This window comes from Notolepis coatsorum (genome assembly GCF_963971535.1).
Source record: "Notolepis coatsorum genome assembly, chromosome: 2".
Lineage (NCBI taxonomy): Eukaryota > Metazoa > Chordata > Actinopteri > Aulopiformes > Paralepididae > Notolepis > Notolepis coatsorum.
In genome coordinates, this window is record NC_140166.1 from 78508456 (window position 1) to 78525768 (window position 17313).

General features: G+C 45.9%; 1 protein-coding gene across 2 annotated transcripts in view; it reads right to left on the bottom strand.

Moving 5' to 3' along the window:
* slc39a13 (solute carrier family 39 member 13) overlaps positions 1 to 17313 on the bottom strand; it is a 61086-nt gene that overhangs the window by 15810 nt on the left and 27963 nt on the right. For both annotated transcript variants that reach the window (XM_084307839.1, XM_084307840.1), the window contains exons 7-8: positions 10002 to 10052; positions 8603 to 8735 (exon numbers count right to left, since the gene is read on the bottom strand). In XM_084307839.1, coding sequence (XP_084163965.1) covers positions 8603 to 8735; positions 10002 to 10052 — 184 coding nt within the window. The remainder of the gene's footprint in view (positions 1 to 8602; positions 8736 to 10001; positions 10053 to 17313) is intronic.

Here is a 17313-nt window from a genome sequence, read left to right on the forward strand (position 1 = left end):
ATGTCCTGTCTCTGGGTAATGTCCTGTCTCTGGGTAATGTCCCGTCTCTGGGTAATGTCCTGTCTCTCTCTGGGTAATGTCCTCTCTCTGGGTAATGTCCTCTCTCTGGGTAATGTCCTCTCTCTGGGTAATGTCCTGTCTCTGGGTAATGTCCCGTCTCTGGGTAATGTCCCGTCTCTGGGTAATGTCCTGTCTCTGGGTAATGTCCTGTCTCTCTCTGGGTAATGTCCCGTCTCTGGGTAATGTCCTGTCTCTCTCTGGGTAATGTCCTGTCTCTGGGTAATGTCCTGTCTCTGGGTAATGTCCTGTCTCTCTCTGGGTAATGTCCCGTCTCTGGGTAATGTCCTGTCTCTGGGTAATGTCCTGTCTCTCTCTGGGTAATGTCCTGTCTCTGGGTAATGTCCCGTCTCTGGGTAATGTCCCGTCTCTGGGTAATGTCCCGTCTCTCTCTGGGTAATGTCGTCTCTCTGGGTAATGTCCCGTCTCTCTCTGGGTAATGTCCTCTCTCTGGGTAATGTCCTGTCTCTCTCTGGGTAATGTCCTCTCTCTGGGTAATGTCCTCTCTCTGGGTAATGTCCTCTCTCTGGGTAATGTCCTGTCTCTGGGTAATGTCCTGTCTCTGGGTAATGTCCTGTCTCTGGGTAATGTCCTGTCTCTGGGTAATGTCCTGTCTCTGGGTAATGTCCTCTCTCTGGGTAATGTCCTGTCTCTCTCTGGGTAATGTCCCGTCTCTCTCTGGGTAATGTCCTGTCTCTCTCTGGGTAATGTCCTGTCTCTGGGTAATGTCCTGTCTCTGGGTAATGTCCCGTCTCTGGGTAATGTCCTGTCTCTCTCTGGGTAATGTCCTCTCTCTGGGTAATGTCCTCTCTCTGGGTAATGTCCTCTCTCTGGGTAATGTCCTCTCTCTGGGTAATGTCCTGTCTCTGGGTAATGTCCCGTCTCTGGGTAATGTCCCGTCTCTGGGTAATGTCCTGTCTCTGGGTAATGTCCTGTCTCTCTCTGGGTAATGTCCCGTCTCTGGGTAATGTCCTGTCTCTCTCTGGGTAATGTCCTGTCTCTGGGTAATGTCCTGTCTCTGGGTAATGTCCTGTCTCTCTCTGGGTAATGTCCCGTCTCTGGGTAATGTCCTGTCTCTGGGTAATGTCCTGTCTCTCTCTGGGTAATGTCCTGTCTCTGGGTAATGTCCCGTCTCTGGGTAATGTCCCGTCTCTGGGTAATGTCCCGTCTCTCTCTGGGTAATGTCGTCTCTCTGGGTAATGTCCCGTCTCTCTCTGGGTAATGTCCTCTCTCTGGGTAATGTCCTGTCTCTCTCTGGGTAATGTCCTCTCTCTGGGTAATGTCCTCTCTCTGGGTAATGTCCTCTCTCTGGGTAATGTCCTGTCTCTGGGTAATGTCCTGTCTCTGGGTAATGTCCTGTCTCTGGGTAATGTCCTGTCTCTGGGTAATGTCCTGTCTCTGGGTAATGTCCTCTCTCTGGGTAATGTCCTGTCTCTCTCTGGGTAATGTCCCGTATCTGGGTAATGTCCCGTCTCTGGGTAATGTCCCTTCTCTCTCTGGGTAATGTCCCGTCTCTGGGTAATGTCCTGTCTCTGGGTAATGTCCCGTCTCTCTCTGGGTAATGTCGTCTCTCTGGGTAATGTCCCGTCTCTCTCTGGGTAATGTCCTCTCTCTGGGTAATGTCCTGTCTCTCTCTGGGTAATGTCCTCTCTCTGGGTAATGTCCTCTCTCTGGGTAATGTCCTCTCTCTGGGTAATGTCCTGTCTCTGGGTAATGTCCTGTCTCTGGGTAATGTCCTGTCTCTGGGTAATGTCCTGTCTCTGGGTAATGTCCTCTCTCTGGGTAATGTCCTGTCTCTCTCTGGGTAATGTCCCGTCTCTCTCTGGGTAATGTCCTGTCTCTCTCTGGGTAATGTCCTGTCTCTGGGTAATGTCCTGTCTCTGGGTAATGTCCCGTCTCTGGGTAATGTCCTGTCTCTCTCTGGGTAATGTCCTCTCTCTGGGTAATGTCCTCTCTCTGGGTAATGTCCTCTCTCTGGGTAATGTCCTCTCTCTGGGTAATGTCCTGTCTCTGGGTAATGTCCCGTCTCTGGGTAATGTCCCGTCTCTGGGTAATGTCCTGTCTCTGGGTAATGTCCTGTCTCTCTCTGGGTAATGTCCCGTCTCTGGGTAATGTCCTGTCTCTCTCTGGGTAATGTCCTGTCTCTGGGTAATGTCCTGTCTCTGGGTAATGTCCTGTCTCTCTCTGGGTAATGTCCCGTCTCTGGGTAATGTCCTGTCTCTGGGTAATGTCCTGTCTCTCTCTGGGTAATGTCCTGTCTCTGGGTAATGTCCCGTCTCTGGGTAATGTCCCGTCTCTGGGTAATGTCCCGTCTCTCTCTGGGTAATGTCGTCTCTCTGGGTAATGTCCCGTCTCTCTCTGGGTAATGTCCTCTCTCTGGGTAATGTCCCGTCTCTCTCTGGGTAATGTCCTCTCTCTGGGTAATGTCCTCTCTCTGGGTAATGTCCTCTCTCTGGGTAATGTCCTGTCTCTGGGTAATGTCCTGTCTCTGGGTAATGTCCTGTCTCTGGGTAATGTCCTGTCTCTGGGTAATGTCCTGTCTCTGGGTAATGTCCTCTCTCTGGGTAATGTCCTGTCTCTCTCTGGGTAATGTCCCGTATCTGGGTAATGTCCCGTCTCTGGGTAATGTCCCGTCTCTCTCTGGGTAATGTCCCGTCTCTGGGTAATGTCCTGTCTCTGGGTAATGTCCTCTCTCTGGGTAATGTCCCGTCTCTCTCTGGGTAATGTCCCGTATCTGGGTAATGTCCTGTCTCTCTCTGGGTAATGTCCTGTCTCTCTCTGGGTAATGTCCTCTCTCTGGGTAATGTCCTCTCTCTGGGTAATGTCCTGTCTCTGGGTAATGTCGTCTCTCTGGGTAATGTCCTGTCTCTGGGTAATGTCGTGTCTCTGGGTAATGTCCTGTCTCTGGGTAATGTCCTGTCTCTGGGTAATGTCCTCTCTCTGGGTAATGTCCTGTCTCTCTCTGGGTAATGTCCCGTCTCTGGGTAATGTCCCGTCTCTGGGTAATGTTCCGTCTCTCTCTGGGTAATGTCCCGTCTCTCTCTGGGTAATGTCCTGTCTCTGGGTAATGTCCTCTCTCTGGGTAATGTCCTGTCTCTGGGTAATGTCCCGTCTCTCTCTGGGTAATGTCCTGTCTCTGGGTAATGTCCTGTCTCTGGGTAATGTCCTGTCTCTGGGTAATGTCGTCTCTCTGGGTAATGTCCCGTCTCTGGGTAATGTCCTGTCTCTGGGTAATGTCCTCTCTCTGGGTAATGTCCTCTCTCTGGGTAATGTCCCGTCTCTCTCTGGGTAATGTCCTGTCTCTCTCTGGGTAATGTCCCGTCTCTGGGTAATGTCCTGTCTCTCTCTGGGTAATGTCCTGTCTCTCTCTGGGTAATGCCCTGTCTCTGGGTAATGTCGTCTCTCTGGGTAATGTCGTCTCTCTGGGTAATGTCCCGTCTCTGGGTAATGTCCTGTCTCTGGGTAATGTCCCGTCTCTCTCTGGGTAATGTCCCGTCTCTGGGTAATGTCCTGTCTCTCTCTGGGTAATGTCCTGTCTCTCTCTGGGTAATGTCCTCTCTCTGGGTAATGTCCTCTCTCTGGGTAATGTCCTGTCTCTGGGTAATGTCGTCTCTCTGGGTAATGTCCTGTCTCTCTGGGTAATGTCCTGTCTCTGGGTAATGTCCTGTCTCTCTCTGGGTAATGTCCTGTCTCTGGGTAATGTCCTGTCTCTGGGTAATGTCCTGTCTCTGGGTAATGTCCTGTCTCTGGGTAATGTCCTGTCTCTGGGTAATGTCCTGTCTCTGGGTAATGTCGTCTCTCTGGGTAATGTCCTCTCTCTCTCTGGGTAATGTCCTCTCTCTCTCTGGGTAATGTCGTCTCTCTGGGTAATGTCCTGTCTCTGGGTAATGTCGTCTCTCTGGGTAATGTCGTCTCTCTGGGTAATGTCCTGTCTCTCTCTGGGTAATGTCGTCTCTCTGGGTAATGTCCTGTCTCTGGGTAATGTCCTGTCTCTGGGTAATGTCGTCTCTCTGGGTAATGTCGTCGCTCTGGGTAATGTCCCGTCTCTAGGTAATGTCGTCTCTCTGGGTAATGTCCTGTCTCTGGGTAATGTCCTGTCTCTGGGTAATGTCGTCTCTCTGGGTAATGTCCTGTCTCTGGGTAATGTCGTCTCTCTGGGTAATGTCCTCTCTCTGGGTAATGTCCTGTCTCTCTCTGGGTAATGTCCTGTCTCTGGGTAATGTCCCGTCTCTCTCTGGGTAATGTCCTGTCTCTGGGTAATGTCCTGTCTCTGGGTAATGTCCTGTCTCTGGGTAATGTCCTGTCTCTCTCTGGGTAATGTCCCGTCTCTCTCTGGGTAATGTCCTGTCTCTGGGTAATGTCCTGTCTCTGGGTAATGTCCTGTCTCTGGGTAATGTCGTCTCTCTGGGTAATGTCCCGTCTCTGGGTAATGTCCTGTCTCTGGGTAATGTCCTCTCTCTGGGTAATGTCCTCTCTCTGGGTAATGTCCCGTCTCTCTCTGGGTAATGTCCTGTCTCTCTCTGGGTAATGTCCCGTCTCTGGGTAATGTCCCGTCTCTCTCTGGGTAATGTCCTGTCTCTCTCTGGGTAATGCCCTGTCTCTGGGTAATGTCGTCTCTCTGGGTAATGTCGTCTCTCTGGGTAATGTCCCGTCTCTGGGTAATGTCCTGTCTCTGGGTAATGTCCCGTCTCTCTCTGGGTAATGTCCCGTCTCTGGGTAATGTCCTGTCTCTCTCTGGGTAATGTCCTGTCTCTCTCTGGGTAATGTCCTCTCTCTGGGTAATGTCCTCTCTCTGGGTAATGTCCTGTCTCTGGGTAATGTCCTGTCTCTCTGGGTAATGTCCTGTCTCTCTCTGGGTAATGTCCTGTCTCTGGGTAATGTCCTGTCTCTGGGTAATGTCCTGTCTCTGGGTAATGTCCTGTCTCTGGGTAATGTCCTGTCTCTAGGTAATGTCGTCTCTCTGGGTAATGTCCTGTCTCTGGGTAATGTCCTGTCTCTGGGTAATGTCGTCTCTCTGGGTAATGTCCTGTCTCTGGGTAATGTCGTCTCTCTGGGTAATGTCCTCTCTCTGGGTAATGTCCTGTCTCTCTCTGGGTAATGTCCTGTCTCTGGGTAATGTCCCGTCTCTCTCTGGGTAATGTCCTGTCTCTGGGTAATGTCCTGTCTCTGGGTAATGTCCTGTCTCTGGGTAATGTCCTGTCTCTCTCTGGGTAATGTCCCGTCTCTCTCTGGGTAATGTCCTGTCTCTGGGTAATGTCCTGTCTCTGGGTAATGTCCTGTCTCTGGGTAATGTCGTCTCTCTGGGTAATGTCCCGTCTCTGGGTAATGTCCTGTCTCTGGGTAATGTCCTCTCTCTGGGTAATGTCCTCTCTCTGGGTAATGTCCCGTCTCTCTCTGGGTAATGTCCTGTCTCTCTCTGGGTAATGTCCCGTCTCTGGGTAATGTCCCGTCTCTCTCTGGGTAATGTCCTGTCTCTCTCTGGGTAATGCCCTGTCTCTGGGTAATGTCGTCTCTCTGGGTAATGTCGTCTCTCTGGGTAATGTCCCGTCTCTGGGTAATGTCCTGTCTCTGGGTAATGTCCCGTCTCTCTCTGGGTAATGTCCCGTCTCTGGGTAATGTCCTGTCTCTCTCTGGGTAATGTCCTGTCTCTCTCTGGGTAATGTCCTCTCTCTGGGTAATGTCCTCTCTCTGGGTAATGTCCTGTCTCTGGGTAATGTCCTGTCTCTCTGGGTAATGTCCTGTCTCTCTCTGGGTAATGTCCTGTCTCTGGGTAATGTCCTGTCTCTGGGTAATGTCCTGTCTCTGGGTAATGTCCTGTCTCTGGGTAATGTCCTGTCTCTGGGTAATGTCCTGTCTCTGGGTAATGTCCTGTCTCTGGGTAATGTCGTCTCTCTGGGTAATGTCCTCTCTCTCTCTGGGTAATGTCCTCTCTCTCTCTGGGTAATGTCGTCTCTCTGGGTAATGTCCTGTCTCTGGGTAATGTCGTCTCTCTGGGTAATGTCGTCTCTCTGGGTAATGTCCTGTCTCTCTCTGGGTAATGTCGTCTCTCTGGGTAATGTCCTGTCTCTGGGTAATGTCCTGTCTCTGGGTAATGTCGTCTCTCTGGGTAATGTCGTCGCTCTGGGTAATGTCCTGTCTCTGGGTAATGTCGTCTCTCTGGGTAATGTCCTGTCTCTGGGTAATGTCCTGTCTCTGGGTAATGTCGTCTCTCTGGGTAATGTCCTGTCTCTGGGTAATGTCGTCTCTCTGGGTAATGTCCTCTCTCTGGGTAATGTCCTGTCTCTCTCTGGGTAATGTCCTGTCTCTGGGTAATGTCCCGTCTCTCTCTGGGTAATGTCCTGTCTCTGGGTAATGTCCTGTCTCTCTCTGGGTAATGTCCTGTCTCTGGGTAATGTCCTGTCTCTGGGTAATGTCCTCTCTCTCTCTGGGTAATGTCCTCTCTCTCTCTGGGTAATGTCCTCTCTCTCTCTGGGTAATGTCCTCTCTCTCTCTGGATAATGTCGTCTCTCTGGGTAATGTCCTCTCTCTGGGTAATGTCCTCTCTCTGGGTAATGTCCTCTCTCTGGGTAATGGCCTGTCTCTCTCTGGGTAATGTCCTGTCTCTCTCTGGGTAATGGCCTGTCTCTCTCTGGGTAATGTCCTGTCTCTGGGTAATGTCCTGTCTCTGGGTAATGTCCTGTCTCTGGGTAATGTCCTGTCTCTGGGTAATGTCCCGTCTCTGGGTAATGTCCCGTCTCTGGGTAATGTCCCGTCTCTCTCTGGGTAATGTCCTGTCTCTGGGTAATGTCCTGTCTCTCTCTGGGTAATGTCCTGTCTCTCTCTGGGTAATGTCCTGTCTCTCTCTGGGTAATGTCCTGTCTCTGGGTAATGTCCTGTCTCTGGGTAATGTCCTGTCTCTGGGTAATGTCCTGTCTCTCTCTGGGTAATGTCCTGTCTCTCTCTGGGTAATGTCCTGTCTCTCTCTGGGTAATGTCCTGTCTCTGGGTAATGTCCCGTCTCTGGGTAATGTCCCGTCTCTGGGTAATGTCCTGTCTCTGGGTAATGTCCTGTCTCTGGGTAATGTCCCGTCTCTGGGTAATGTCCTCTCTCTGGGTAATGTCCTCTCTCTGGGTAATGTCCTCTCTCTGGGTAATGTCCTGTCTCTGGGTAATGTCCTCTCTCTGGGTAATGTCGTCTCTCTGGGTAATGTCCTGTCTCTGGGTAATGTCCTGTCTCTGGGTAATGTCCTCTCTCTGGGTAATGTCCTCTCTCTGGGTAATGTCCTGTCTCTGGTTAATGTCCTCTCTCTGGTTAATGTCCTCTCTCTGGGTAATGTCCTGTCTCTGGGTAATGTCCTCTCTCTGGGTAATGTCCTGTCTCTGGGTAATGTCCTCTCTCTGGGTAATGTCCTCTCTCTGGGTAATGTCCTCTCTCTGGGTAATGTCCTCTCTCTGGGTAATGTCGTCTCTCTGGGTAATGTCCTGTCTCTGGGTAATGTCCTGTCTCTGGGTAATGTCCTGTCTCTGGGTAATGTCCTCTCTCTGGGTAATGTCCTCTCTCTGGGTAATGTCCTGTCTCTGGTTAATGTCCTCTCTCTGGGTAATGTCCTGTCTCTGGGTAATGTCCTCTCTCTGGGTAATGTCCTGTCTCTGGGTAATGTCCTCTCTCTGGGTAATGTCCTCTCTCTGGGTAATGTCCTGTCTCTGGGTAATGTCCCGTCTCTCTCTGGGTAATGTCCTGTCTCTGGGTAATGTCCCGTCTCTGGGTAATGTCCTGTCTCTGGGTAATGTCCTGTCTCTGGGTAATGTCCTGTCTCTGGGTAATGTCCTGTCTCTGGGTAATGTCCTGTCTCTGGGTAATGTCCTCTCTCTCTCTGGGTAATGTCCTCTCTCTCTCTAGGTAATGTCCTCTCTCTCTCTGGATAATGTCGTCTCTCTGGGTAATGTCCTCTCTCTGGGTAATGTCGTCTCTCTGGGTAATGTCCTCTCTCTGGGTAATGTCCTGTCTCTGGGTAATGTCCTCTCTCTGGGTAATGTCCTCTCTCTGGGTAATGTCCTGTCTCTGGGTAATGTCCCGTCTCTCTCTGGGTAATGTCCTGTCTCTGGGTAATGTCCCGTCTCTGGGTAATGTCCTGTCTCTGGGTAATGTCCTGTCTCTGGGTAATGTCCTGTCTCTGGGTAATGTCCTGTCTCTGGGTAATGTCCTGTCTCTGGGTAATGTCCTGTCTCTGGGTAATGTCCTCTCTCTCTCTGGGTAATGTCCTCTCTCTCTCTAGGTAATGTCCTCTCTCTCTCTGGATAATGTCGTCTCTCTGGGTAATGTCCTCTCTCTGGGTAATGTCGTCTCTCTGGGTAATGTCCTCTCTCTGGGTAATGTCCTCTCTCTGGGTAATGTCCCGTCTCTCTCTGGATAATGTCCTGTCATCTTGATAATGTCCTCTCTCTGGGTAATGTCCTCTCTCTGGGTAATGTCCTCTCTCTGGGTAATGTCCTCTCTCTGGGTAATGTCCTGTCTCTGGGTAATGTCCCATCTGTGGATAATGTCCCGTCTCTGGGTAATGTCTCACCTGTGCCTTTAGGTGACTGGGCACACAGGGCGAAGATGGCGCCCAGCACCCCTACCAGCGCTGTGGACAGTTGCAGGCATGCAGCACTCCAGCGGTCAAAACCAGCCCGTAGCAGGATGGCAAAGTCCCCCACCTGCAGACGACATCAGTCATAACAAGGGCATCAACATAAAATGGAAACAATCAAAGGTAATCAATCACATAAATTAAACTACGATAAATATAAATGATCAATTATCATACTCAGCCTTACTCTCACTCTGTTTATCGTAATTTAGTTAAGAGCTTAAAATCCTAACAAGCACTTTATGATCATCTTTAACAGAGCTCTAGACTGCAGCCTTTGTTTTGGGAAGTGTGAGTTAATATTTTACTTGGGTCGCATTGTTGTGATTGGGGGCGGGGGTCGAAGGGTTCATTAAAACAAAAGATGCAGCCATGTAATAATCTGCTTTGACATACTGCTCTGGTATTGCTTAGTCTTTCTATTATAGTTAGGCAAACAATGCATTCATTGTGAAGAAGAATATTGCCTACTCAACTCATCCAAGTGCCCAAATTAAGCTGTCGACAGCCGATTATTTAAAATGGCTAAATAAGGGGAGGAGAGAGACGGGAATGATGAGGCAGAGATGCAGAGCCACCCTTCTGTCCCAATCCTGCGACTAATTCTGTTTCTTGTCTTGTTCCAAACCTGTGATTAATTCTGGTTCTTGTCTCAATCCTGTGACTAATTCTGACTCTTGTCCCAATCCTGTGACTAATCCTGACTCTTGTCCCAATCCTGTGACTAATTCTGGTTCTTGTCTCGTCTCAATCCTGTGACTAATTCTGTCTCTTGTCTTGTCCCAATCCGGTGACTTCTGTCTCTTGTCTTGTCCCAATCCTGTGACTAATTCTGACTCTTGTCTTGTAAAATTAATAAAAAGGACTCATATCCCATCCATATATCTAAATTAATTTGTTATGTTGCTTTATGCAACAAACGAAGCCTGTAGTGACAGATATGTGACCCAGAACCCCGAGCCCCTCCCGACTACTCTTCAACTCTTCAGATGAAAACAATCGCTCAATGGAGGAGAACGAAATGGTCATCCGGTTCAACGCTGAAAAATAACTCCCCCGTATCATTTATCTATATTTAATTTTCTGAAAAGAGTTCACTTGTAATATCAGCCACTGCTCATGGGTAGAAAATAGAGAACATAAAAGAAAAAGATCATTATGCAATTAAGGTCCTGAAAACTGAGCAGCAAAAAACGACGAAAAATTACAAGAGAACAAATCTTGTGCTGGTGCCACCAACTAAAGACCGTCACATCAGTGCCACTGGTGGGACAGTTGGTTTAGAGGCCCGTTCAAGATAGTAGTAAGAGGATAACGGTGTCTGTGATCTCACCTCGTGGGGGATCTCATGCAGCAGGATGGCAAAGGTAGTCAGGAGCCCAACCTGCAAGAACAGCAACATTAGTACAAAGACCAAGACATTTTCAGTTGTTTATCTGCCAAAGTGTCTAGTAGAGTGCAGTGTTTCATTTCTATACACTGAGCTGAAATGAAACGATTGCACATAAATTAGGTAAATAAATATTATATATATATATAAAAAAAAATATTAACTATATTTATTTACAACACATACATTTACTTATTTACAATTATACATACAGTAGTGACAACACGCATATGAACAATTTACAATACAGGGAGTGACATATAACGCTCATAACCATTTACAACCAGTGTCAGAGCGCACACACTCAGGGCTAGATCCAAAAAGAATGGAAGTTGCACCCTTACTTACAATTCATTATGAATTGAAAATGGGGGACCCTGATGTAAACAAGACGAAAGTCTTTCTCTGGTCTGCATCCCCTTAACAATTGTGTGTATTGAGCCGTACTGTATTGTACCCATTCTGCAATCTGTTAATAAAATGTTCATTCAATCAATCACTGTGCAGAATGAACCCAGATAAGAGTCCCCTCTGCCAGCTAGTCAGAAATCTCTGCCCACAAACACCAGGGCTTCAGGACAGACACCAAGCAATCTGGCCCAACCAAATATTCTCAAAACAAAAAGAAAATTATATAGAATATTGGAACAAATCTACCAAATCACAAAGTAAATTAGAATTCTATTTGACCCTAAACAGAGAGTGCACGGTGGCAGAATACCTGACCACTGTGAATGATATAAAATTAAGAAAGTCATTGACACGGTACAGACTGAGTGGACATAGCCTAGCCATAGAAACAGGCGTCACAGGCAGAACTGGCTGCCCAGAGAGGCCAGGCTGTGTTCACTTTGTCATCAGGGGGATGTTGAGACAGAATCTCACTTCCTACTACACTGTGAGAAATATAAGGATCTAAGATAAGTTTTCTTTGATAAAATAAATAAAATTGATCCACAGTTTATCCATCACCCTGATCATCAAAAGCTGTTGTATATGTGTGGGGAGAAAAGTCAGTGTACAGCATTAGCTGCAAAATATGTAGATGGTTGTCATACAATAAGAGAACAAGCTCTGTAAATACATGTATCTGGGTGGCTACATCTGTAAAATGACTACCCGATTGAATGATTATTTTGTAATTGAATATGTTTCTGTTGATTGTCTTTACTGTTATTACTAATATTATGGTATTTTATAGCTTAACCCATTCTCTGCCACGCTTATATCCATCGCTGTTTGATCTCTGCCAGCACTGTAAGTCTATGGAGATGTTCACCTTCTTTGCAGGGCTATAACTTTTTAAATTGTATTGCTAAATTGACATTACTATGGCCCATTCAACATCGATTAACCATCGTTCAGGATGTAGGAACGTTTTACTTTTTCATTCACACATTCATACGAAAATACCGTCTAGAGCAGGGGTGGCCAACCCGCGGCTCGCGAGCCGCATGCGGCTCTTTGCCCGTCAATGTGCGGCTCTTCCATCCATAAAAAAAAAAAAAAAAAAAAAAAAAAAATTTACTTTTTTTTTTTTTTTTTACTTTTTTTTTTTTTATGTCACTCATTCCATAAGGACGTAGAATAAACATTTACAATTTTTTTTTAAATGGTCCATTTGCATGTTCTTGGTATCTGAATCTAGGGACATATATGGATCAGTGTCAGAAATAGTGTGTCTGTTACTAGGCTTGAGTAAATTGTAATGAACCAAAGGAGAATATCAATTCTATTAAAAAAAAAAATAATTCTATGACTGTAAATAACACCATGCTAAAATTGACCAGACCTGAAAAATCTAAGCAAATGAATAAAGGGAAGATGATTAAACAGAAGGTTTTGTAGATACAGTACTGAATTCTGCCATCTTTTTTATAATGTACATTTCTCCACCATTCTTCATCGTATTGCAACACCGTTTTTTGCAAGACGTTCACAGAAAGGTAGAGAAACTAACTGCGTTCTGTTTTATGGCAATAACGTTCAGGTTTGTGGGAGATAATCCCAAAAAATAAGAGAAATAAAAAAGTAAATCCAGAAGTCAGATGATTGACAGGGGCTGGTGTGAGCTGGGTAGGGTAGTTTTTCGAAATTTGAAAGCCCTGAGTCTCTTCCTTCAAAAGACTACACTCACTTTTGGCTGTGCCACTTCCTCCTGTCAATATGCGCCGGTTTCCGACTCAATGCCCTGAGATTTCTATAATCTTATATTTCACTAATAACAGTTAAAATAATTGGTAAACAAACATAATGCTGAAAATATACACTTTTACTGTATATCTCGGGCTTAAGAGGTTAACCCTGTGAGGCCCAAATTAAAAAAAAAAAAAAGAAAAAAAACCTAGGTGTTCCATAGACTCACAGGAATTGTGTAAAAGTGCCCAAATAGTGAAAGAAATTGTAAAATAGTTCCCCTTTAACATTTTTTAAATAAACATTATTTTTTTAAATGGCTAAAAGTGATTTTGTAATTTTGCAACCATGGGTCTCACAGGGTACTTTTAACCCTGTGAGGCCCAAATAAAAAAGACATTAGCAACTTCAGAGGCCAGAGGGTGAGACCTATAAACACATGAAGGGTGCCGTGACTGGAAAAAAAGGTTGAGAAACGCTGGTATATGGTGTGGCTCTTTGTGGTACCACAGTCATTTTTTTGTGGCTCTTAGTCTCTGACTGGTTGGCCACCCCTGGTCTAGAGTATAAATATGTTTTTATCGTTTTCTGCAGTATTTCCCAGAACGTGAGATATAGGCACAAATGCATATATTAGATCATCAAATGCAGTTTGATACCGATAGACGCTATATTAAAAATTTCAACTGTACATGGTCCTAAACGGTATGACTGATCATGCGCAGGTGAACGGAGGGGGGGGGGGTCGTTTATAATTCCGTGATAGTCGTTAGATGCTTCATGTAGTATGGGTGATATATTGATCAGAGCAGTTTGTATCGAAAATGATAAACAAAAACGCTGAAACTCACGTCAGTCTCCTCGTACCGGGGGGTGATGAGAGTGGAGCAAACATATCCCAGTTATGTGGTGGGGATCTAGGCGATCCATTTCCGGTTTGTATATTACTAATACACGCCCAAATCATGTAGATTATTGAGTTATGGCAAAGATCCATATCCACTGTGTGTGTATTGAGTCCCGCGACGATAAACGAGTGGCCGGACGGAATAGGGAGACGCACCGGGATCACAAGAGATCCACTTCCGGTTGCAACTCGCCGATCAGCCACCAGGTGGCAGTATTGAAGCGTTGCAGAGTTGTGCTGGCTCACACAGCATCCGACAAGGCTCCGTGAGTGAAATATGAATACCATGGCGAAAATATGAAATTATGATCAGAATCACGTCGTACGCCGTTATTGGCAGAATTCGCATGAAAGTGTCTAATAGAGTGGGTAAAGTGTCTAATAGAGTGGATAAAGTGTCTAATAGAGTGGGTAAAGTGTCTAATAGAGTGGATAAAGTGTCTAGTAGAGTGGGTAAAGTGTCTAATAGAGTGGATAAAGTGTCTAGTAGAGTGGGTAAAGTGTCTAGTAGAGTGGGTAAAGTGTCTAATAGAGTGGATAAAGTGTTTAGTAGAGTGGGTAAAGTGTCTAATAGAGTGGGTAAAGTGTCTAATAGAGTAATAGAGTGGGTAAAGTTAGGGATGCCCCGATCGATCGGCCAGCGATCGGTATCGGCCGATATTCAGTATAAATATGAGATCGGTGAATTCCGATAATGATTTCGCCGATCGTGAAAACGATCGATGACACGTGCGAAAAACATGATCCAATTCTCAGCAGTTCTCACTCGCTCTTCTCTCACAGACACACAGCTGCTGCTGCTGCACGTCTTGCCCCTCCTCCCCCTCCCCCTCCCAGACCCATGTCAACATCCTCCGGCATAGTCGAGTGCATGAGCAGCTCAGAGCTCCTCTTTCAACATAACAAGCATTAAACAAAATGGCCCAGTCGACTATTCACTTTAGTTTAATACATGAGGCGTTGTCTAATGTTATCTAGCTACTGATAGCTCCTGATATCAACAAATGCTCCTGATATCAACAAATGCTCTGACAATAGTCGAGTGCATGATACCTCCGTTAGCTAAGTAGCTCACGTTAGCTCACTGTTTAAACGAAATGACCCAGTAAACTAAATAGTTCACTTTAGTTTAATACATGAGGCGTTGTCTAACGTTATCTAGCCAGCTAGCAGTAGCTACAGATAGCTCCTGATATCAATGTCTTATAATATAATTGACATTATTCATTTTTGCAGCTGTTGGCTAATTAGCTATCATGCTTCATAACTGAACACTGCGAACATCTTATACGTTTCAGACCCTGTTAGTCAAGTTGAACTATCGCTCTGACTGGGGACGCTGAGGGCATGCTGAATGTGATTTGACCAAAGCAGAGTATACACACAGACAGTGGAGCTGTTTGCAGAGAGCGAGTATTTTGACTTGTTGTGTGGTGGCGATGTCTCGCAGATAATACAACTACAAGTATAATTATATAATATATATATTTTATAAAAAATAAAATAATATATTTAAAATTTTCTTTTTTTATGAAACCAAAAACAATTGGTATCGGCAGTGTATCGGCCGATATGGCTCATAGACGATCGGTGATCGGTATCGGTGGCAAAAAAACGTGATCGGGGCATCCCTAGGTAAAGTGACTAATAGAGTGGGTAAAGTGTCTAGTAGAGTGGGTAAAGTGTCTAGTAGAGTGGGTAAAGTGTCTAGTAGAGTGGGTAAAGTGTCTATTAGAGTGGGTAAAGTGTCTAGTAGAGTGGGTAAAGTGTCTAGTAGAGTGGGTAAAGTGTCTAGTAGAGTGGGTAAAGTGTCTAGTAGAGTGGGTAAAGTGTCTAGTAGAGTGGGTAAAGTGTCTATTAGAGTGGGTAAAGTGTCTAGTAGAGTGGGTAAAGTGTCTAGTAGAGTGGGTAAAGTGTCTATTAGAGTGGGTAAAGTGTCTATTAGAGTGGGTAAAGTGTCTAGTAGAGTGGGTAAAGTGTCTAGTAGAGTGGGTAAAGTGTCTATTAGAGTGGGTAAAGTGTCTAGTAGAGTGGGTAAAGTGTCTATTAGAGTGGGTAAAGTGTCTATTAGAGTGGGTAAAGTGTCTAGTAGAGTGGGTAAAGTGTCTAGTAGAGTGGGTAAAGTGTCTATTAGAGTGGGTAAAGTGTCTAGTAGAGTGGGTAAAGTGTCTAGTAGAGTGGGTAAAGTGTCTATTAGAGTGGGTAAAGTGTCTAGTAGAGTGGGTAAAGTGTCTAGTAGAGTGGGTACAGTGTCTATTAGAGTGGGTAAAGTGTCTAGTAGAGTGGGTAAAGTGTCTCTTACAAAGTGCTGCTGACGTTATAGGATTTGCTTCATGCCTTTAGTTGGGAGCACTATCTCATGTGATACATGGGCATTAAACCACCACACGTGGGAGTGCGTTGAAGACATCTAGTTGACTTCCTCTCTGGCACTCTGCACTACTGTCCATGCTGTTAGCCTTATGCCTCTCCAGCTGGACTCTCTCCTACCCACCACCAGCACAGAGAACACTCGCTGCGTGGGGACATGATTCATCGTTCACTGCTATTCAGAAAAGCCTACTTCTCATCTATAAGCTCATCAAAGAGTAATACATTTCAATCATATGATGATATTTTCTAATGTATTAAGACTTGGGGTTATAGTGTCTATAGACTGTGTTATAGTGTCATGCTGAGGACTCGGAACAATGAGTTGTGTCCATTTAGGGCCGACAGAGAGCTGACACAGCAGATCCACGCGCTGCCAAGAGACCGGGACGGTGTGCCAAACATGATGGTCACGAGGTTAGGTAATGATCTGTGCCAATTCGTACATGTAAGTCATCGCATATCTTTGAATGTCACAGCACCCCTCTGCGGCCATTTTGCATCCTTTTTTTTTTCTTGATCTTTTCCCCCCTCCATTTTCCTCAGATTTTCTCCCATCCCAATGTTAGTCGTATGCAAATTCCCAATCCCTTCCTGGTCGCTGCGCACTTACCCCCCACAGTCAGATCATCTGGGAGAGTGGAGGCTACCACGTGCTTCCTCCGACACACGTCCAGCCAATCACCGCTTCTTTTCACCTGGCAGCGCGGATTCTCATTGAGAGGGCGTAGCGTGTGGGAGGATCACACTATCCCCCTCAGGTCCTATCCGCGCTTAGCAGGCGCCCCGACCGAACTGTAGGAGTCGCTGTTTACAATGACCCGGACCCACCCCGCCAGCTTCTCCCACCCTCTAATACAGCCAATTGTATTAGTGTGAACGGCCAGCCAAGCTGGTGACAACCCCGAATCCAGCTCACAGCTCCGGGGCTGGTGACGAACGCAATCTCCGCTACACCACCTAACCGCCTCTGTTTTGATAAGGGATGCAAAATGGGTAAAGTACCAGAATTCCCATAGCTACTAATCAAAAGTACCTAATTGCCGGACTATAAGCCGCACCTTTTTACCCATGTTTTGAACCCTGCGGCTTATACAACGATGCGGCGAATCTATGGATTTTTACAGCGAACGGCCACCAGGGGCGCTCTCGCAGGTGTCTAGTGGACACCTGCGGCTTATAGTCAGGTGCGGCTTGTATATGTACTAGTGCTGTCAATCGATTAAAATATGTAATCTGATTAATCGCATGATTGTCCATAGTTAACTCGCGATTAATCACAAATTACCGCAATCGCATTTTTTTTATTTGTATCTACCTTAAACTGATATTTTTCAAGTTTTAATACTCTTATCAACATGAGTCAACAAATGCTTGCTTTATGCTTTATGCAGCCATTTAACACAAAATGATGACCCTCATGCACTGCAAATTTGCATAAAAATTCAAAACAGAGTGATGCACAAAATAACTTAAAAGAAAATAATAATTTAAAACAATGAATAAAGTGCATGAAATAATAGGGGAAAGAAAACGTTAGGAACTTGTTACATTCACCCACACAAGGGCTGAGAACTCACACCCCGTGACCCCGCCCCCCCTCTCTCTCTCTCTCTCTCTCTCTCTCACACTCACACACACACACACACACCCACCCACCCAGCTCTTTCTCTCTTGCCCCTTCCTCATCTCTCTCACCCCCCTCTCTATATCTCTCTCTATCTAAAAAAAAAAAAGTAAAAAAAATAGATTTTTTTTTTTTGAAAAAGTTAATCGTGAGTTAAAAAAAATTGTGGCGTTAATAGAATCGGGCATTAACGCGCTAATACTGCGTTAACTTTG